We start from the raw sequence: 23,732 nt of genomic DNA on the forward strand, positions 1-23,732 counted from the left end.
CACTTTTATATAAACATTTCTTATTATTAAATTATCTTTGGTAATGCACTAGGTGTGCGCGCCTTCCATTTCTGTTTTTCTTGTATGTCTGGGTATAGTGTGCCTGAACCTATAAGCCCCTAGAAATTTTTTAAAACCCCACACTGGGCATCCAACCCCCGTGCGTCCAATCTTGGTGTTTTTTTGTGCACTCGGGAAGCAGGGGTTGGTGCTGTATAATTACCTGTAATAAATAAAGTAAATTTCTGCATCTGTATGGGCAGAGCCAACATTTTACCCTCTTACTGATAGAATACTACTAACGCCAGGTATAATAACTATATAAAATCTTTATTATTTACATATATAGTAAGTTACAAGAAAACTATATGCAGTGATCTAACAGATCATGCATGTATTACACACACAAAAAAGCGTAGATACAGCAAAATATATCCAAGAGCTTAATTCTTCTTTTAGTTTTTTTTCCATAAATAAATCAGTAAATAAAATATAGTCACCATTTATTACTTTAAAGTGGTTGTAAACCCTTACAACACACTTTAAAGAGGAAGTAAACCCTGATGAGTTTACTTCCTTTTTCATTCCCTGCAAAGGCAAAACATAATGCATAGTAGCCCATTATGTGTCACTTACCTGACACAGGAGCCAGCGAAGTCGCCGCTGTCCCCTGTAGTCCGCCACATCCATCTTGTTGGTGGGGTCTCGCAGCTCCGCCGCTGTCATTCAGCGAAGCCGCAATGACGTCACTCCCACGCATGGGCACGGGAGCTGACACGCGCGGCAGCTCCGTCGCTGTGAATGCCGCGCTCAGTGCGCCTGCGCGCCGCTGTCTACGGCGCATGCGCCGTAGACAGCGGTGCCTGTTTTCGGGCAAATATCTCCTAAACCATATAGGTTTAGGAGATGTTTCTTGGACCTACAGGTAAGCCTTAATCTAGGCTTACCTGTAGGTCAAAGTGGTTTGTAAGGGTTTACAACCACTTTAACCTACAGGTAGGCCTAGATTAAGGCTACCTGTAGGTTCTGCAAATATCTCCTAAACCTACATGGTTTAGGAGATATTTACAATTCCCCCGTACGAGGATGTACTCAGCACATGCGCACTTTAGAAGGGTCACGGCGTGCCGTTTTCATTAAATGACGCCGTGTGACTGGCGGCTCCCGCGCGCACGCGTGGGATTGACGTCACGCAACTCCGACCAGTCAGCTTACCTATTGAATCATTAGATGTGATTTCTGCATTTATTTTCCTTTTTTTAAGGCTTTTTTTTTTTCTTTGCTTTCACCTAGTGATCTGGCCAGCACCACACCTTCTGTATTAGATGGCCCCCGTTCTGGATGAAGGAGTACAGGGGGTACCTTTGGACAGCAGCATTGTCGGTCTGGCTGGAGGGGTGCATAAGGACTAGCAGATTTAAATACAGAATCAAATTGAAGTTGAAGTTGAATACTTTACAATTAGTTACATTTTTGTCCTTTTTTTCCTTTTGGGATAAGGCTCGGTTCACACAGTACGCGGCACGACTTGCAGCGCCGCGACCTCAGCGGCGACTTGCAAAACGACTTCTGTATAGAAGTCAATGCAAGTCGCCCGAAGTCGCCGCAAAAGTAGTACAGGAACCTTTTTTCTAAGTCGGAGCGACTCGAGTCGCTCCTATTAGAACGGTTACGTAGTACAGAACGGGGCGCGACTTGTCAGGCGGCGAAGTCGCCTGGACAAGTCGCCCCTGTGTGAACCGAGCCTAAAGGTTTTACATAAATAAAAGCCAATAAATGTAAGAACTCTTTTCAATGGTAAGTGGTTTGTCTCATACCTGTTATTTTGTAGAAAAAACTGATTTACTGGGTCGCTCACCAGATGAAAATAGAAGACAGTCATTCTAACAAAGGAAAAGAATGCAGCCACCACATCTAAGAATTGGAAATCTGCAATATAATAAATGTTTGTTTTCGGCTTTAATACTGCTTTAATTAGCATGTTCCCTCCCAAATGAAAATTATCACCAGAAGACAAAAAAAAAAGATATGCTAGGCTTATGCTGGCCATACTCTATACGAAAAATTTGGTCATTTAAACTGTTCGTTTGTTTTACGGTCAGTTAATGGGCACAAAATGGATAATCGTTGGGACATTTTTGGACAAGTTTGGAAATTTTCTGCCGAATGAACAATAAATTGAAAGGTTAATGTGTTTCCCGTCCAAACTGTGTGCACTAGGCATATGTAAAAAAATTAACTAAAAATGCAATCATTATGTCCGCTGAACGATTTATCGTTCATTACCTGATGGCACTATCATTTGCGCTCACGGCCGAATGTTCGTTTATCAAAAATGGGTTCGGCTGATTTTTCATATCGCGTATGGCCAGCATTGGACTACACATGCCACTAGTCAGTACAAGAGGCGGCTGGTAGATTTTTTAATTTATTTTTTCTTGGGAGGGGGGCGGCAAACAAGCAACCCCCCCCCCAAATGGCCGGCGCGTGGCACTGCCCCCCATCTGCTGGTCGGTCCGGCACATACCCCATCTGGGTGGTGGGCAGTGGCTTTGGTGTCCTCCAGCGTGGCAGTGTCCGGTGTCCTGTCTGCCATTGGCTTCATCCATGCGTCTCCTCTCTCCTCCTCCTAGGGGCTAGGTGTCCAATAGGATCGCCTGAAATTTTGGCCCATCGGGAAACAGGTCTTACGACCTGCTTCCTGATTGGCGGGGAGGAGATTTAGTGTGAAAATTCATTCACTACTGTCACACAACAAGGTACTGTTTCCCCAGAGCCCACACTTATTTGAAGCTTATTAGATTCTCTGGCTCGAATCACTTGCTTCAAATCCCCCCCCCCCATTGCAATCCATAGTCTGGCGCACTGTTATGTAGATCGGGGGTCTGATGCTTAGATGGGGTGGGTGGCGTCTGTGCACCCCTAATGGACGGGCCGCCACAGGCCCAGTACTTTTTTGGCACTTTTTCTTTGGATGTGGGGTTTCAAGGCACTTTCTAGGAGAATAGAAAAATTCTTACCTTTCTTGGAGAAAATGCCACTTGATGCTCCCTTTAGAGCTAGTCGCATGAAGATGATCACATGACTTACATTGGAGGTGAGGATCACAGATCAGATTGGCCGGTTCTTTTCTCTAGCAGATATTAGCCAATCCGATCTACGATTCTCCTGTCGGCAGCAGTGACAAACCTATATTTATGTAAAATATGGAATCTTTTGTTAGGTGATGAGCACTGGAAGGAAACTCGTGGCAGCATTTTCTCCAAGAAATGTAGGTGTTTTAGGTTTTCTATCACTCCTTATCCATGCAATACTGTAAGCACAGCTTTAATATAACATGTGCATATAGGTCTAGTATAGGTCATAGATAGCCAGCTCTCCACATAGCTGTATGGATGCGCTGAATAATCTAGCCCCAATCCAGCCTCAACTCAACTCAACTCAGCCTCAACTCAAGCTTCCTAGTTCATTCCATCCTGATTCCATTATAAACTGTATTTCAGCCCTGAAGAAGGGAGAATCCTTCCCCCAAAACGTGTTGGTGGTTTCTAAAGTTCTTACTCAATAAACATTTTAAATACATTTCCAAGGAGAATTAATGTTTGTAGTGGGCATTTCTAACCACACACCGAGTTGAGCGATCAAGGAGAAAGCAGCCTAGGACACCATACTTCCATCAGGCTTTACTTCCTTCAAGCAGAATACGATTTATTTCATATTCAATGTAACTAATTCCCATTTTCATCGTTCCATCGCTATCACATATCTACTAGAGGATATATTTCAATTTTCAATCATGTTTTTGGTATATCAAGACTATTGCCAATCACAGAATACTGTGGGGTTATGTTCCCTAAAATAGCAGCTAACAGAACAAAAAAAAACATCAAAGTTACACAAAAACTCTAATTTCCCGAGCAGATGCAGGAATTTTTGCATACATGTTAATGAGTATTACTGATGGCTCTCTAACTTTTTTTTTAGGCTGAGAAGGCATTAGAGCATCCATTCTACACACACACCTCTGATCGACAGAGGCCCATTAAGGGCTCCTAAACCTATTAATTTTTTTCTTAAAAAAGTCATAAGGGAAGTTCACCACTCCAATAGCACTTAAAATTGAAGAGTTTTCTTGGACCTTAGTTGTGAATAAAAAGGATAATAAGGAGTTGAAGGTGATTCTGTATAGCAAAGGTCTTTAAACCAGGAACTCCTCATATGACGTTCATCGACACCTTCATTCTTCTCCAATGGTGTCAAAGGCCATGTTTGTGTAGTGGGTCTTGTAGAGGTTCATTTCTGGGCGAATGGGAGATGCTCGTTTATCTATGTTGCTGAGATTGTCGTATAGCACTCCCTTGTTGGCTACGCTAATGCGTCGATAGATGCCCGTATTGTTCCAGGTGGGGGACTGGACGACGTCTTGCGGCTCGGTCTTCCTTGGCCCCATGCAGCAGATAAACTTGTTCCTGAAAGCAGAAAGGAGATTAAATGATTGTACAGTTATGTTATTTATAAATAGCAAACATAATGTTTTTACCTGCTCTGTGCAATAGTATTGCACAGAGCAGCTCCAATCCACCTCTTCTCGTGTCTCCCACCAGCGCTTCTGGCTCCTCCTCTTCTCAGTGGGCCCCCATATGAAGCCACTTCTTATTAAAGCACACCTGTGGGCTCGATCCAAAGCCCCACTGCCTGCTTCTATAGACACAGACAGCGAGTCTCGGCCCTGCCCCCAGCTACCTGGTCACAAGATTTGACTGACAGCAGTGGGAGTCAATGGCTCCTGCTGCTCTCAGCAACGTCTGTGAAAGCGGGAAGAAGAGGAAAGAGCTGGATCGAGTAAGGACTCAGGAAAGTATAAGGGCGAATTGTGAGGGGGCGATACACATCCTGAATTTTTTTTTACCTTAAAGCGGGAGTCCGCCGGGAGTCCGCCGTTGTTGTTTTTTAAAAGCCAGCAGCTACAAATACAGCAGCTGCTGACTTTTAAAATAATGACACTTACCCGCCCAGCGCGCCCGCGATGTCGGCACCCGAAGCCGATCTCTCGATCGTCTCTCGGGTGCTGCCGCCGCCATCTTGGGTATGGGAATCAGGAAGTGGAGCCTTTCGGCTTCATTTCCCGGTTCCCTACTGCGCATGCGCGAGTCGCGCTGCGCAATAAGGATGGTCCCCGCTGTCTCTGGGATCTGTGTGTTTCCCAGCAGGCAGCGGGGGACCTTCGGAAAGGGGCGTAGATTCTGCGGAAAGGGGCATACCTTCTGCAGAATCTACGCCGGAAGTGGGTGCAGGTACCTGCACCCCCCCTCCTGAAAGGTGCCAATTGTGGCGCCGGAGGGGGGGAGGGTTCCAATGAGCGGAAGGTCCACTTTAGGGTGGACCTCCGCTTTACAGTGATTATAAAACAACCCATTTGGTTTAAAATAGAAAGGCAAAACATTTTTGTAAAGATATTAAAAAATAATTATAAATACCTTTCTCTGTTCTCAGCTGCAAAGGAGCTAGAGAAAGGAGAAGCCGCAGCACACTGAGTTTTCCAGTGAATGGCTGTGCAGCGGGGGGAGTGTCAGAACAAGTCTGATCATTGGAGGAGAGCACACTGAGTTCCCAGCATAGCAGACCATAGCAGACCATAGCAGACCATAGTGTGCTCTCCTGCTTAGTGTGGTCAGTTTTTAATAGGAAAGCAAGCAGACTAGTAGGAACACCAGGGATTCCAGGGATTTCACACAAAGGAATCAATACAAAGAGAACAGGATACTTTCCTATACAAGTACATGGTACAGCGGGCACATATCAGGAATATGAAGTGTTGCAGTAACAAACGATTTAACCGCTTCCCGACCACCTCACGCCGATATACTTCGGCAGAAGGGCACGTACAGGCAGAATCACGTACCTGTACATTGCCCTTTAAGAGGCGGTGGCGGCGATGGCTGCGATCGCCTCACGGAGAGGAAGAACGGGGAGATGTAAACAAGCATCTCGCTGTTCTGCCTAGCAACAGTGACACTGATCTTTGCTCCATGTGATTGGAGCAGAGATCAGTGATCTGTAAAACACAGCCACGACCCCCACAGTTAGTAACGCCCCTAGGACAAACTTAAACCCTACACTGCCACCTAGTGGTTAACCCCTTCACTGCCAGTGTAATTTGCACAGGAATCAGTGCATTTGTATAGCATGTGTCAAAAATGTCCGATGTGTCCACCATAATGTCGCAGTCACGATAAAAATTGCAGATCGCCACCATTTAAAAAAAAATATATATATTAATAAAAATGGCATAAAACTATCCCCTGTTTTGTAAACGCTATAAATTTTGCGCAAACCAATCAATAATCGCTTATTGTGTTTTTTTTTACCAAGAATATGTAGAAGAATACGTATCGGCCTAACCTGAGGAAAAAAATATTTTTTTTTATATATTTTTGGGGGATATTTATTATAGCAAAAAGTAAAAAATAATGTGTTTTTTCATAATTGTTGCTTTTTTTGTTTATAGCTCAAAAAATAAAAACCGCAGGGGTGAACAAATATCACCAAAAGAAAGCTCTATTTGTGGGGAAAAAAGTACGTCTATTTTGTTTGGGAGCCACGTTGCATGACCTCGCAATTGTCAGTTAAAGCGACGCAGTGCCGAATTGCAAAAAGTGCTCTGTCAGGAAGGGGGTAAATTCTTCCGGGGCTGAAGTGGTTAATGCAGGGAATGAATTAAGGAAAAAAATGTTTAGCGTTTACAGCCACTTTAAACTAATTGTCCTCTTAGTCATCGATTCCCTGTGAGGAAAATGTGCAATAGAGGAACAACCCCCCAGCACTGGAATAGATGCCAAGTAAGCATGGGTGGAGCTAACCTCCTGCAACTGTGTTGGGACTTGCAAGGGACTCTTGTACAACAGCAGGAGTTGGTGGACTAACCCCACTGCTCCCCTCATAGGTGGAATGAAACCCTTAACAAAAAGAGAAGAAATCTTTCAATTCCTCATTGTGGTTGATCTACTGCAAGGAAAATGTGCGCTGGAGGGACAACCCCCAAAGGGTAAAGTAAGCATGGGTGCAGCTAGCCTCCTGTAATTGTATTGGGACTTGCAAGGGACTCTTGTACAACATTACATGGGTAGACTAACCCGCTGCTTCCCTCATAGGTGCAATAGAACATCCCAAAAAAAAAAAAAGAGACAAAATCTTCCAATGTGGACACCTGTTCAAGTGACAATTAACAAAAGTGGGATTTCTACTAATTTTGCGGCAATTTACATGTTGGGTGAAGGGTCTCTCTGGGCACACCCGACAGACCCACTCTAAATCATCCCACTCTATCCAAAATTAAACAAACCAAAAAGTTTTGCCTGGAGTTGAATTTATAATCCTGCCAATACCCATGGCTTCACAAACTTGGAAACAGACGTTTGTTTGTTTTTTTCCGGCAAAACAGTTGGTAGACTCTATTGGTTGTGGAAATATTTTAGAGCTTACCCTTTCATGAACACAGCTGCAAACAGCAATACTATGAAGATCAGGCTCAGCAAGCATGCCATGACGATTGTCTTCCAGACTGTAAATGATACATAGTAGAAAGTTCAGTACAGGTAAAAGAATGTTTAAAGCCAAATTCCGAGCACAAGAAAAAAAAAAAAACGACCCTTGCATAAGGGCCCTCCTACTCTTTAAGGGTTAAATGCTCATTAGGTCTAGGGGGTAGAGGAAAAAGTAGTAATACCCTCCCTCCCAAGCCTCCTCTCTAAGGCTGTCAAAAAGAGGCCAAGGAAAAATTCAAGGAAACTTCCAAGCTCTACTTATTGACCGGCCTGCGATCAACCAAATTGACCTGTCTAACAGTATGCTTTAAAAACAGGGGTTTAGTCTGTACACATTTGCAAATACATGCGTAAGCTACAGGCCCTGGCAATGCACCCTGTTACCTGTAGCCTCTACCGCTGACTTTTAAGAGGCTCCACAGTGGAATCACAAGAATAGTGTCAGACAGGTCAGTTTGGTTGGTTGCAGGCTGGTTGGTAAATAGAGCTTGGAATTTTCCTTGGATTTTTCCTTGACATATGTTGCCCTCCAATGCTCTTTGCGGAAAAGGCCAGTTATAGGTGGGGGCAGTGGATAATTTTTTGTCCTCTCTAAGGCTGGCCATACATTGTACAATTTTCTTTTTGATTTACCAAAACGTATATTATGAGGTCAAACCTAAACATTTTCAATCTGTGTGCAACCAGGCAGACCCTTGCACTACATAGTTGAAGGTAAATCTGAAGGAAATTGTACAAGAACATTGTATAATGTATGGCCAGCATAAGATACTGTTAGTTGCTGTCACATGCTCGCCTTCTCCACATATAATATATGTCTATTAACTCTGCATTGTACATGATGGTGCAGAGGGGACATCAATGGTCTGGAGCACCAGGGAGAAGAGGAAATTGCTACAGAGAAGAGTAAGGTAGAGCTCCTTTCTCTACCCCCTAGACCATGGTTTCTCAACTAGCCTTCCTCCAGAGGTTGCAAGAGGTTCCTTGAGCAATTAGCAATTATTGCCTCTCAGATTTGTTCCAACTGACACCAATATCCTTTTAGCTGTAAGTGCCTGTTCACATTACCACGACTTGTCAGGCGACTTAGTCGGCTGACAAGTCGCACTCCGTTCTGTACTATGGAACCGTTCTAATAGGAGCGACTCAAGTCGCTCCAACTTAGAAAAAGGTTCCTGTACTATTTTCGGGGTGACTTCAGGCGACTTACATTGACTTCTATACAGTAGTCATTTTGCAAGTCGCTGCTGAAGTCGTGTGCAGGTTCGTGTCTGAGTCGCGCTGCAAGTCGTGTCGCCCCTGTGTGAACGGGCACTAAGGGTGAATTCTTCCCAATGTTTACAAGTGTAAGGAGTATTCTTCCCATTAACCATCACACTAATGTATCACGAGTTATACATAGTCACTCTGTTTTGTAAAGGTTAAGAAAAGCTGTCCTAGATGAACATTGCAAGGGTGTTTTTTTCCAGGAAGTTGGCTTTTATTTTTTTTTAAATGGAAACGTTCAGTACTTTTCTTATCATTCACAGCTCTATGTGAAGATACAACTGAGGAGTCATGATCAGAGCTTTACGTCTCATACAATCCAGACTGAATTTAAGTTCTTTTTTAAACAATGGCACATAAATGCTATACAAGGCACTCTGTAATCTGATTCTGTTAAAGTGTATCCAAGCCCAAAAACAAACATTGAATATATTAAACATTTCATATATTTCAGCTCATTAGTCCTTAGATGTGGTAGCTGCTTTTTTTATTCAAGAAAAATAACTTTATTGAAAGTTAGAACCATAGTATTGCCATACAATATGGTATATATGTACAGTACACTGCCCGAGTGGGCCACAATTTAAATCAAGTCAAACAGATACAGCGGCAAAGAGTTGAAGTAGGACACAGACAGTATACAGCTGCTTGTCAAGACCAACATTTAATATGTGAGAGAAAAAAAGATTTCATAAAGTACAGGGGCAAGTGCATAAATTATATCCTCACCCTCCAGTCCAGTGTCCAACCTGTTCATTATATCTATGGGTGCAAACCCAGGAACATCTAACTAATTTGCCCATCTGTGATCCACATGAGGAGAGGGTTTGAGCGCCATTGCCGAGTGATGCATTGTGTCCGGGTGTTGACACCGCCCCCCCCCCCCCCCCCGATTACGTGGCATGGCGTTGGCGGCCCACCGCAGCCACCTGTGGCTATATAGGTTTGCACATGGGTGGAGCATATACCATTTTCACCTCATACCCCAACACACTGTGTGGTCCACACGCTTGTCTCAGTTTAAGGTAATAACTTGTCGTTCATAGGTTCACTATTTGGTTTAATTGGCTACACACTATTCTCAGTTCTTTGACTTGTTGTTATGGGCTCTATCTTATTATGTTTTCAACCCCCATCCGGCTCTTGATACCATCACCTACCCATCCTGATTTGAATTCCTCAATGCACCTTGTGCAGCTCTATCTACACATATTTACCTTTACTAGGGATGCGCCGATACCGATATCGGTATTGGCGCCGATACTAGCCATTTTCTTGAGTATCAGTACTCGCGAAAATGCTTCAATACCGGAAACTGATACCGGAAGTGACGTCACTTGGGAGCGGACCGCCTCCTTCCCTCCGGAGAGTGCCTTCCCTGCCTCCTCCTTCTCTCAAGACAGTGCCTTCCCCGCCTCCTCCTCCTCCCATTGGCATCGCTAGGTGCAGGCCCACCCATCCTAACAGCCCACAAGCGTTGTTTCCTTGCTGCACGATGCCCGCAGTCTCTGGCTGTCTCCTATATCATGCCTTTAGTCCCTGACTGTCTCTTGTACTCTTGTACCATGCCTGTAGTCTCTGTCTGTCTCTTGTACCATACCTGCAGTCATTGGCTGTCTCCTATACCATGCCTGCAGTCATTGGCTGTCTCCTGTACCATGCCTGCAGTCATTGGCTGTCTGCTGTACCATGCCTGCAGTTTCTGACTGTCTCCTGTACCATGCCTGCAGTCATTGTCTCCTCCTTCCCTCTACCAGCTGTCACCTCTGCCCCCATGTCTCCCAATAACCCTCCTATCCCCATCCCCTCCCAGCGATCACAGCCTTTTCCATCTAAACTCTCCTACCCCACAATCCCTATTTCACCCCACCCTCAACTACCTTTCCCTCACCCCTCCCCTCCCCTCCCACCCTACCATCACTCGGCTCCCAAAAAACAACCCTCCGCCACCTCCCAAACCACCCTTCTTCGTAGGCGATAGGTATCGGTAATTGGTATCGGTAAGTACATGAGGTCAAGTATCGGTACTCGGTGTCAAAAAAGTGGCATCAGTGCAGCCCTAACCTTTACCATGTTCCTATTCACAGGAATCTATTGGCACTATTATACAACCTGCACCAAATGCAACTTCTAATTGGGGATCACATTATCACTGATGTCTTTTGCACTTCTTTTGCCTCAGTGTGGCCGTGGATCTGTGGCCTCAGCTCCTTGGAGATGTTTGTTATCTAGGGTACCCCAGCCATCATACACCACCTTTTTACATATTCAACTTTTTGAAGGTAAGAGTGTCTGGAAAATCTTTCCACTTCCTCCTCTGCCTCCCCCCTTACTCCCCCTCTGTGCCAACCATCTGTTCACTCTTGATTTTTTCAATATAGATCAATACATATTGCTACTTCTTCTGATGAGTGGCAGACTCCATGGAACGCGTAGAGCCCCAGCCTTATGATACACCATCGAAATCACGTGATTCTGAGATCGATAATTATGGATTTTATTCTAGCCATTAACTCAATTATGTTGATGATGAATTACAATTAATTTTTATGAAATTACTATTATTACACTGTGAATTATGTTGTCATTATGGACAATAAATTGTTAAGATATTATTCTTGCTTATCATGTTATTTCATTATTCTATGTATAAATTGTTTCAAATCCATTAACATGTGATTGCTCATTCAATACTTTTAGCTGTGCTTCATATACAATCCCAACAAACTTCCTCTTTTTTTCACTACTAGTAGTTTACAGCATTTACTTTATAAAAAAAAACCTTTTTGTGATTGTGAGTGTGAAGTTGATTTTTTTTTGTTAAATAATTGTCTTGCTCAATTTCTTTAAAAACATTTTTTCGGCACACTGTGCTCAAAAGGTTGCCTACCTCTGGTGCACAGCTTGTATAACAGTGTAAATTTGCTGTCCCCTCAAAAATAACTCAACACACAGCCATTAATGTCTAAACCGCTGGCAACAAAAGTGAGTTCGCCCCTAAGTGAAAATGTCCAAATTGGGTCCAATTAGCCATTTTCCCTCCCCGTTGTCATGTGACTCGTTAGTGTGAATGGGGAGCAGATGTGCTAAATTTGGTGTTATCGCTCTCACACTCTCCTACTGGTCACTGAAAATTCAACATGGCACCTCATGGCAAAGAACTCTGAGTATCTGAAAAAAAGAATTGTTGCTCTACATAAACATGGCCTAGGCTATAAGAAGATTGCCAAGTCCCTGAAACTGAGCTCCAGCACGATGACCAAGACCATACAGCGGTTTAACAGAACAGGTTCCAGTCAGAACAGGTCTCACCATGGTCGACCAAAGAAGTTGAGTGCACGTGCTCAGCGTCATATCCAGAGGTTGTCTTTGGGAAGTAGACGTATGAGTGCTGCCAGCATTCCTGTAGAGGTTGAAGGGGTGGGGGGTCGGCCTGTCAGTGTTCAGACCATACGCCACTCACTGCATCAAATTGGTCTGCATGGATGTCATCCCAGAAGAAAGCCTCTTCTAAAGATGATGCACAAGAAAGCCCGCAAACAGTTTACTGAAGACAAGCAGACTAAGGACATGGATTACTGGAACCATGTCCTGTGGTCTGATGAGACCAAGATAAACGTATTTGGTTAAGATGGGGTCAAGCGTGTGTGGCAGCAACCAGGTGAGGAGTACAAAGACAAGTGTGTCTTGCCTACAGTCAAGCATGGTGGTGGGAGTGTCATGGTCTGGGGCTACATGAGTGCTGCTGGCACTGGGGAGCTACAGTTCATTGAGGGAACCATGAATGCCAACATGTACTGTGACATACTGAAGCAGAGCATGATCCCCTCCATTCGAAGAATGGGCTGCAGGGCAGTATTCCAACATGATAACGACCCCAAACACAACTTTACGACGACCACTGCCTTGCTAAAGAAGCTGAGGGTAAAGGTGATGGACTGGCCAAGCATGTCTCCAGACCTAAACCCTATTGAGCATCTGTGGGACATCAAATGGAAGGTGGAGGAGCAAAGGTCTCTAACATTCCACCAGCTCCGTGATGTCATCATTGAGGAATGGAAGAGGACTCCAATGGCAAAAAATGAAGCTCTGGTGAACTCCATGCCCAGGAGGTTTAAAGCAGTGCTGGAAATTATTGTTGGCCACACAAAATATTGACAATTTGAGTCCAATTTAGGTATTTTCACTTAGGGAGGGCTGTACTCACTTTTGCTGCCAGCGCTTTAGATATTGATGGATGTGTGAAGTGAAGTTATTTTGAGGGGACAGCAAATTGACACTGTTATACAAGCTGTACACTCACTACTTTACATTGTAGCAAAGTGTAATTTCTTCAGTATTGTCACATGAAAAGATAGAATAAAATATTTACAAAAATATGAGGGGTGTACTCACTTTTGTGAGATACTGTATGTTTCTTGCTTTAGATATCCTTTAGAAATTCAATTTCAGTCTGTAGCTAGCTGTGATATACAACTGACAAAGCCCCAAATATATTTTCCTCATAGCCGTGGCAATAGCATCAAACTTCTTTTGATTCCTTATCTCTGCTCCTGTATTTTATACTTTCCAAGAGAGCACAGAGCTTCTGGTAAAGTTATAGGCAGCCTGTTGTCTAGTCTATGGCATCCCTACTAATACACTTAGGCTGGGTATACACTAGTTTACAGCGGTGCTCAACCTGTGGCTCTCCAGCTGTTGCAGAACTACAAGTCCCATGAGGCATTGCAAGGCTGACAGTTATGCAAGCATGATTTCCAAAAGCAGAAGCATGATGGGACTTGTAGTTCTGCAACAGCTGGAGAGCCACAGGTTAAGCACCCCTGCGTGACTAGTAGAATTTCAGATGGATGTGAGAAATTTTTTTAGGAAAATTTCTCAGAAAATTGTTATTCGAAAGTAGTTCAAGATTTAATTTCAGTTTTGCTTTTATTATTCAATATTTGAATGAATGGACCTTACTAAACAGAAACCATATTCACTGTTGGAAATTTGAGAAGAGTTTCTATCTTGCTCTTCCAAATTTTCTCGTTACTGCAATAGACAGTGAAGGTCAATTTGACCCCACTAATTAGAAAACTGAACAGACTTTCTTACAACAAAAAATGTAGAACTAAATTTTAATAGTGTATACCCAAGCTTTAGGTTTACTAAACCGGAAATCCATCTCTGTTGAGTCCATGGGCATCCACAGAACTTTTTTCGGGGGGGGGGGGGGGGCATCATTTTAGGGTCACCCATGCCATTATCATGTCAGAGACTGCAGACGTAGTACATTCCCTAGGACAGTGATGGTGAACCTTGGCACCCCAGATGTTTTGGAACTACATTTCCCATGATGCTCTGGCACTCTGCAGTGTACTGGAGCATCATGGGAAATGTAGTTCCAAAACATCTGGAGTGCCAAGGTTCGCCATCACTGCCCTAGGATGAGTAATGGATAATGGCCGCCAACAGGCCCTCTTACCAGACCCAGCGAGACTACAGCAGTGGTCCCTCTGGCTGGATGATCGCTCACTCTGGGTTTTCTCTGGTCAGTAGTGTAGCATGCCTGTACCCTGCCAGTGGCTTATCTTTTCTCCCTGTTGGTGCTTGGTAGCGTGGCACTCTCTCTGGTGTGCTGGGCAGCGTGGCTCACTCTCTGGTAGAGCTGGGCAGCGTGGCTCTCACTCTGGTGGCAATGGGCAGTGTGTCTCTCTCTCTGATGGCACTGGGCAGCGTGTGTCTCTCTCTCTGGTGGTGCTGGGCAGCGCGACTCTCTCTCGCTGGCTTCCGCCCAGCACACTCGTTCTTTGTCCTTTTAGCACTCTCTCCCTCTGCTTTTTTCTAGGCTACAATCTCTCAATCTCTCTATTGATCGAGCTGTAGCCTCCTCCCTCTGGAAAATGGGGCCCTCCATTCTTTATGACTACATGTCCCATGATGCTCTCGTCTCCTTTGATTGGCCCTCAGTTGTGGCCAATGGGGAAGGAACGGAGTGGGCAGGAAGCTGGGTGGGGAACCTAGTGAGAGCCGTTGTCTCTTCTTCTTAACTGGAGAAAGGGGGGCGAGCGGGGGGCACCTCTGACAGCCCACAGCTCGCCTTTCTCTTGTCACAGCATCGCCCAGTTCTCTGATGGATAGGGCAGGGAAAAGAGCCCACAGTCACACTACACTGATCAGGGGGCTTGACAGAACCTTGATGGTGTCACCTGACTGGCAGGTGGCACCCGGGTGCGGGCTGCCCAGACCCATATAGCGATGGCACTGTGCTGAATTTAACAGTGCTGATCCGATCCCTGATTCCAGGGGGGGCACTTGACCCCCCCCTTGCACCTATCTGCAGATGCCCATGGTTGAGTCAATATATATCTAAAACGGATGCCCATGATCACAGTGGGTAACAGATGGTGCAAAAGTGTTACACACTTTTCAAATGTATAAAGAATATTCCCATCATTTAGGGTCCATTTACCCCAAAAAACATATGTCCATATGTCCAGGTTCCACATATAAAAAATATATATTGCATTGAGAGGCCCATAACATTAATGGCAAAGATCTACAATAGCGTCTGTTACAAATCTCCCAACATATACAGATGATATCTCAACATAACTGAAAAATCTGCATGAGTAGAGAAATTTCCAGATGTAATGGAACACTGGCCCATTGTGTTTTTGGGTGGCGAGTGGTAAGTGGCCAATAAGAGTAGCCTGGGGCCATTACAGAATGCATGAGATCAGTCAGGAGTGAGGACATATGTATGTAATGCAAGGTTCACTATCAGGTTGCTATGTGCATTGGTTTAATAATTCCAACCAGGCTAATAGTTTGTGGTAGATAAACAGTAATAAAAATAAATGCTTACTTTGGTCATCGCTGTTAATGATGACATCCGCCACTGAAAAGAAACACAATAAATTATTTATTATTTAAAGGTACTTACATAGCACCAACAATTTACACAGCGCTATACATATATATTGTATGTTCACATCAGTTCCTGCCCTCAAGGAGCTTACAATCTAAGGTCTCTAACTCACATTCACACATACACATGCTAGGGCCAATTTTAGACAGGAGCCAGTTACCCGCTTCAGCCCCTTCCCGACCAGAGCACTTTTTGCGATTTGGCACTGCATCACTTTAACTGACAATTGCGTGGTCGTGCGACGTTGCACCCAAACAAAATTGACACACTTTTTTCCCCACAAATAGAGCTTTCTTTTGGTGGTATTTGATCACCTCTGTGGTTTTTATTTTTTGCGCTATAAGAAAAAAAAAGCGACAATTTGGAAAAAAAAAACGCATTTTTTTTACTTTTTGCTATAATAAATACCCCCCCCCCCCCCCAAAAAAAATATTTTCCTGTGTTTAGGCCGCTATGTATTCTTCTACATATCTTTGGAAAAAAAATCGCAATAAGCATATATTGATTGGTTTGCGCAAAAGTTATAGCGTCTACCAAATAGCGGATAGATTTATACCATTTTTATTATTTATTTATTTTTTTACTAGTAATGGCATGCACCCCCTAGTGGCCACAGGGTGAAGCGACTTTATATAACGTTGTTTCGCCCAGCTGCGCCATTCTGCCGCAGTACAACTGCGGCGAATGGTCGGCACGTAGTTAACCTACCAGCATGTCTTTGGAGTGTGGGAGGAAACCCACAAAGGCACAAAGAGAACATGCAAACTCCATGCAGGTAGTGCCATGGTTGGGAATCTATAGTTATCTGGCTATATACTGTTTTTGTATAATAGCAATGTATGCTCAAAACAGCTGACAAGTAATGTAGCGTACACACGACCAGACTTTCCAGCAGACTAGGCCTGACGGTTTTTCCGACGGACATTCAGCGGACTTCCCATGGACTTTCCGAACGAACGGACTTGGACACACACAATCACACCAAAGTCCGACGGATTCGAACGTGATGACGTATGACTGGACTAGAATAAGGAAGTTCATAGCCAGTAGCCAATAGCTGCCCTAGCGTCGGTTTTCATCCGTCGGACTAACATACAGACAAACAGATTTTTTGACTGGACTCGAGTCCTTCGGAAAAATTTGAAACGTTCTAAATCTAAAGTCCGTCTGATTTTTTCGACGGCAAAGGTCCGATGAAGCCCACACACGATCGAATCGTCTGCCGGATTTGTTCCGTCGGACCTTTGATGTCGAAAAGTCCGGCCGTGTGTACACGGCATAACAGTCAAAAGCTTCACACCTCCTCAAGGTGGCAGGCTACAATTGTCAGCAGGACACTTAAGTTGACCATACACTAATTGAAATTCCCCACTGGACTGAATGAATGTCGATCAGTGAGTGGACTCCACCACTCAACAGAAGCCAATTTCTTGCTGCTGTGATATATTAGGACTCCCAGGTAATTTTCCATCCTCGATTCTCCCAGAGGTTCTTCCCCTAGTGAGTAACTTACAGTCATATTTTCAGCCCCCAAGTGCATTACTTTACATTTATCAATATTAAACCTCATTTGTCATGTAGTTGCCCACGCCGATTTTATCAAGGTCTTCTTGTAAAGTTGCTATATCCTATAGTGAGGTTATTACCCTGCTTAGCTTTGTATCTGCAGTAAACACTGAGGTTGAACTATTTATACCAACCTCTATATTATTTATGAACATATTAAACAGAATTGGTCCCAGTACAGAGCCTCGAGGTACCCCACTTATAACTGCAGACCATTCAGAAGATACAGTATGCTATTTATCATCAGCTTCTGGACGCTATCTTGTAACCAGTTTTCCATCTAGGTACACAAGCTATCACTGATGCCAATACACTTCAATTTGTAAATTAAGCATTTATGGGGAACTATATTAAATGCTTTAAAGAGATCCAGATATACCACTGAATAGTGGTACCGTGTTGGATTTTTGCTAATCAGCTGGTACCATTCCAGTCACTACGCTGTCCTTAAAGATTAGGAATAATGGTCTGGCTATACCATGGCTAACTTCTTTAACCACTTGCCGACCGCCGCACGACGATATACGTCGGCAGAATGGCACGGGCAGGCATATGGGCGTATATATAAGTCCCTGCCTGCCCGCGGGTGGGGGGCCCGATCGGGCCCCCCCCCGGTGCCTGCGGCGGTCGGCATTCCTTCGAGAGCGATCCGGGATGAGGGGGCGGCCATTCATTCATGGCCACCCCCTCGCGATCGCTCTCGACGAATGGAAATCCCCCGTGACATCACTTCCTCTCCTGTAATGTAAACACAGGAGAGGAAGTGATGTATTCTCTCCTCCGTGTCGGTATTTTTCGTTCCGACACGGAGGAGAGCGGATCGGTGAGTTGCACCAACACTCTACACACACAGTAGAACATGCCAGGCACACTCACACCCCCCCTTTACCCCCCGATCACCCCCCCAATTACCCCTGCCCCCCAGTCACAGTGACACCAATGTCATTTTTTTTTTTTTTTTTTTTTTTGCATTGGTGTCATTTGTGACTGTAATAACTGTTAGGGCAGTTAGAGTTAGCCCCCTTTAGTTCTAATGTACCCCCCTAACCCCCCCAATAAAGGTTTAACCCCGTGATCACCCCCCGTCGCCAGTGTCACTAAGGCTGGGTTCACATTGCAGCGGTTTATGAGAACGAATGTGATTCGCACCGCACTGCAGTGCAAATCACATCCGATCTCTGTGCGATTCGAGTTCAGCCATTCGCCGCACCCGCCGCAAATTCGCACGGGACCCTTTTTTTGGCCCGCAGCAGAATCGGATCGCATGGGTGTTCACACCATGCGATCCGAGTTTGCAGATCGCACTGCGATATGCGAACTGATCTGGGGGTGTCAGTAACATTTCACTGACACTCCCAGCAGTTCGCATAGGGCAGTGTGAACTGCCGCCGGGAGGCATGCGATGCGGGAACCCGCCGCGGATTCGCGGCGTTTCCGCATCGCTCCAGTGTGAACCCAGCCTAATAAGCGATCATTTTTCTGATCGCCGTATTAGTGTCACAGGTGACGCTAGTTAGGCAGGTAGGTATTTAGGTTCGCCGCAGCTTTTTATAGCGCCAGGGACCCCCATATACTACCGCATAAAGCCCCCTGATTGCCCCCTAGTTAACCCTTTCACCTGTGATCACCATATAACTGTTACAGGTGACGCTGGTTGGTTAGTTATTTTTTTATAGTTTCAGGGCACCCGCCATTTATTACCTAATAAAGGTTTAACCCCCTGATCACCCGGCGGGTGTCATTTGTGACTAATAACTGTTAGGGCAGTTAGGGTTAGCCCCCTTTAGTTCTAAGGTACCCCCCTAACCCCCCCAATAAAGGTTTAACCCCGTGATCACCCCCCGTCGCCAGTGTCACTAAGGCTGGGTTCACATTGCAGCGGTTTGAGAACGGATGTGATTCGCACCGCACTGCAGTGCAAATCACATCCGATCTCTGTGCGATTCGAGTTCAGCCATTCGCCGCACCCGCCGCACCCGCCACACCCACCGCACCCGCCGCAAATTCGCACGGGACCCTTTTTTTGGCCCGCAGCAGAATCGGATCGCATGGGTGTTCACACCATGCGATCCGAGTTTGCAGATCGCACTGCGATATGCGAACTGATCTGGGGGTGTCAGTAACATTTCACTGACACTCCCAGCAGTTCGCATAGGGCAGTGTGAACTGCCGCCGGGAGGCATGCGATGCGGGAACCCGCCGCGCATTCGTGGCGTTCCTGCATCGCTCCAGTGTGAACCCAGCCTAATAAGCGATCGTTTTTCTGATCGCTGTATTAGTGTCACAGGTGACGCTAGTTAGGCAGGTAGGTATTTAGGTTCGCCGCAGCTTTTTATAGCGCCAGGGACCCCCATATACTACCGCATAAAGCCCCCTGATTGCCCCCTAGTTAACCCTTTCACCAGTGATCACCATATAACTGTTACAGGTGACGCTGGTTGGTTAGTTATTTTTTTATAGTTTCAGGGCACCCGCCATTTATTACCTAGTCTCACTAGTGTACCCCTAAATTTAGGGGTGTCTACTTTCCAAAATGGGGTCATTTGGGGGGGGTTTGTGCCATCTTGGCATTTTATGGCCTTCAAAACTGTAACGCCCTTAGAAAGCCTGAAGGCGGTGCTTGGTTTTCGGGGCCCCGTACGCGGCTAGGCTCCCAAAAAGTCCCACATATGTGGTATCCCCGTACTCAGGAGAAGCAGCAGAATTTATTTTGGGGTGTCATTTCACATATGCCCATGGCATGCGTGAGCAATATATCATTTAGTGACAACTTTGTGAAAAAAAAAAAAGTTTGTAATTTTCCCGCAACTTGTGGCAAAATATAAAATATTCCATGGACTCAACATGCCTCTCAGCAAATAGCTTGGGGTGTCTACTTTCTAAAATGGGGTCATTTGTGGGGGTTTTGTGCCATATTGGCATTTTATGGCCTTCAAAACTGTAATAGGTAGTGAGAAGTGAACTCAAAAATTTACGCCCTTAGAAAGCCTGAAGGCGGTTCTTGGTTTTCGGGGCCCCGTACGCGGCTAGGCTCCCAAAAAGTCCCACATATGTGGTATCCCCGTACTCAGGAGAAGCAGCAGAATTTATTTTGGGGTGTCATTTCACATACGCCCATAGCATGTGTGAGCAATATATCATTTAGTGACAACTTTGTGAAAAAAAAAAAAAAAAAAAAAAGTTTGTAATTTTCCCGCAACTTGTGGCAAAATATAAAATATTCCATGAACTCAACATGCCTCTCAGCAAATAGCTTGGGGTGTCTACTTTCTAAAATGGGGTCATTTGTGGGGGTTTTGTGCCATCTTGGCATTTTATGGCCTTCAAAACTGTAATAGGTAGTGAGAAGTGAACTCAAAAATTTACGCCCTTAGAAAGCCTGAAGGCGGTGCTTGGTTTTCGGGGCCCCGTACGCGGCTAGGCTCCCAAAAAGTCCCACATATGTGGTATCCCCGTACTCAGGAGAAGCAGCAGAATTTATTTTGGGGTGTCATTTCACATACGCCCATAGCATGTGTGAGCAATATATCATTTAGTGACAACTTTGTGTAAATAAATAAAAAATTTTTTTGTCATTATTCAATCGCTTGAGGCAAAAAAATAAAATATTCAATGGGCTCAACATGCCTCTTATCAATTTCCTTAGGGGGTCTACTTTCCAAAATGGGGTCATTTGGGGGGGTTTTGTACTGCCCTGCCATTTTAGCACCTCAAGAAATGAGATAGGCAGTCGTAAACTAAAAGCTGCGTAAATTCCAGAAAACGTACCTTAGTTTGTAGATGTGACAACTTTTGCGCAAACCAATAAATATACAATTATTGACTTTTTTTTTACCAAAGACATGTGGCTGAATACATTTTGGCCTAAATGTATGACTAAAATTGAGTTTATTGGATTTTTCTAATAACAAAAAGTAGAAAATATCATTTTTTTTCAAAATTTGCGGTCTTTTTACGTTTATATCGCAAAAAATAAAAATCGCAGAGGCAATCAAATACCATCAAAAGAAAGCTCTATTTGTGGGAAGAAAAGGACGCAAATTTTGTTTGGGTACAACATTGCATGACCGCGCAATTACCAGTTAAAGCAGCGCAGTGCCAAAGTGTAAAAAGACCTCTGGTCATTTACCAGCAAAATGGTCCGGTCTGAAAGTGGTTAAGGACTCTTGGGTGTAAACCATCTTGCCCTGGTGATTTATTCACATTAGGTTTTCTAAGTCTTTTTTGAACACGGGTACAGCCACTTTCACACTGGGCAGTGGGGGCATTGATGCTAAAGCGCCGCTAGTTTTAGCAGCGCATTACTGTTGTTTTAGCGGAGCTTTTAATCCCCGCTAGCAGCCGAAAAAGGGTTAAAAGCACCCGCAAAGTGTTGCTGCCCATTCATTTTAATGGCAGGGGCAGTTTAAGGGCAGGGTGTGTACACCGCTCCTGCACCTCAACAAAGATTCTGCTTGCAGGACTTTTCTCTCCATCCTGCAAGAATGCCATCCCATTGTGAAAGCACTCTAGCTTTTACACTGGGGCTGCAGAAGAGGCAGTTTACAGGCGCTTTTCAGGTGTTATTTTTAGCGCAAAAACGCCTGTAAAACGACTCAGTGTGAAAGGGGCCTACATTCTGTGTTGTGTTACTAACATTACAGTCTCCAGTAATATACATCTCCTTTCCTTTGTAAAAACTGAGGGAAAGAATGCATTTAATACAGTTGCCCTCTCATTGCCACTTATAACCAACTTCCCCTGATTCTTTTTTACGGGGCAATATGCTTTGACCTCACCTTTTTATAATATATTTAAAACACATTTTTTTTTTGTTTTTACTTTCCTCTGCTATGTTTCTCTCCTGGTCTATTTTGGCAGCCCTGATTGCACTCTTGCATTTCTTGTTGCACTCTTTGTGTAGTGCTGGAATGCCAACAGTGACCACTCTGCCTTATATTTTTTAAAGGACAGTTTTTCTCTCGTTAAAATGACTTTTTACAGTAAAATGTACACACCGGAGGTTTAACTTTTGTTCTTTTATGTTTGTTTCCCATTGGAATGCACTGGCTAATGCCATTATTTAAAGTGGATGTAAACACGATTCATGAAATTTGAGCTGGGCACATATATCTGAAGTGTTTTCTTATTTCTCTTTAAAGCCCTAAGTCCTGTGGCTTTCTCCTGCTCCATTCTTTTGACAAGTTCTCCAACAACTGTGATAAAACCAGGTTGAATTTTGTGTCAGGGAGGGTGCTTTAAATTGATTAGCAGACAGCTGGTCTATTCACAGCAGAGCTCTGCATTGTTTCTTCCCTTTTCTGCCTATGTGGGGGGGAGGGGGGGTGCCTTTCCTCCAATCAGCTGATTCACAGTGTATGGCAAGAATTCACACCCACAGGTCAATCAGGAAGAGAAAATTCTAACAGGACATTCACTTTCTAAACAGTATATACAGCTTAAGACAGCAGATGCACATATAAACCTTATGTAGGGAGATTTGTTTCATCCCTGTGTATCATCTGAGGCTGTTCACGTCACTGGGTATATGTGAGGATTTACATCCACTTTAACCACTTGCCGCCCACCATATAGCAAAATGACGGCGGCAAAGTGGTTTCAATATCCTGACGAGACATCATATGACATCTTCAGGACATTAAGCTGATCCGCGCCCCCGGTGGCACGCATTGCGGCGATCAATGTTGCGGTGTGTCAGTCTAAAACACCGCAACTCCGATCTAGGTAAAGAGTCTCTGACAAGAGACACTTTACCATGTGATCAGCAGTGTTCAATCACAGCTGATCACGATGTAAAGGGGAAAAGTCGGTGATCGGCTTTTCCTCACTCACGTCTGTCTGACGGGGGGGTCTGTGCTGATCGATTATCAGGGCAGCCCCCCCGAGGATGCCCACACTGGACCACCAGGGATGCCACCAGACCACCAGGGATGCCCACCACCAGGCATACCACCCTAGACCACCACGAATGCCAATCAGTGCCCACAATGGATGCCAATCAGTGCCCACAATGGGCATCACTGATTGGCACACATTATTTTTTGGCACTGATTGACATCCATCATTATCATATGTTATAGCACATCAGTGCCCATCCATGCCACCTATCAGTAGCCATCTGTGCCGCCTACCAGTGCCCATCCATGCCACCTATCCATGCTCATCTGTGTCACCTAACAGTGCACATCCGTGCCGCCCATCAGTGCCCATCCATGCCTCATATCAGTACCACCTATCAGTGCCCATCCGTGCCGCCTACCAGTGCCCATCCATGCCTCATATCAGTAGCACCTATCAGTGCTGCCTATCAGTGCCGCATATTAGTGCCCATCAATGCCACCTCATTGGTGCCAACTCATCGGTGTCTATCAGTGCCACCTTATCAGTGCCCATCAGTGAAGGAGAAAACATACTTATTTACAAAGTTTTGTAACTGAAACAAA

The 23,732-nt window shown here is 44.7% G+C and overlaps 1 protein-coding gene across 1 annotated transcript in view; it reads right to left on the reverse strand.

Moving 5' to 3' along the window:
• Positions 1-311: 311 nt before the first annotated feature.
• The window catches only part of LOC143940873 (uncharacterized), a 41,376-nt gene continuing 17,955 nt past the window's right edge, over positions 312-23,732 (reverse strand). The window contains exons 6-8 of the mRNA XM_077462674.1: positions 15,661-15,693; positions 7,483-7,561; positions 312-4,469 (exon numbers count right to left, since the gene is read on the reverse strand). Of these exons, the coding sequence (XP_077318800.1) occupies positions 4,238-4,469; positions 7,483-7,561; positions 15,661-15,693 (344 nt within the window). The 3' untranslated portion in view covers positions 312-4,237. The remainder of the gene's footprint in view (positions 4,470-7,482; positions 7,562-15,660; positions 15,694-23,732) is intronic.

Source organism: Lithobates pipiens, unplaced genomic scaffold, assembly GCF_037356315.1.
Source record: "Lithobates pipiens isolate NorthernLeopardFrog02 unplaced genomic scaffold, aLitPip1_a1.2 Scaffold_10, whole genome shotgun sequence".
NCBI lineage: Eukaryota > Metazoa > Chordata > Amphibia > Anura > Ranidae > Lithobates > Lithobates pipiens.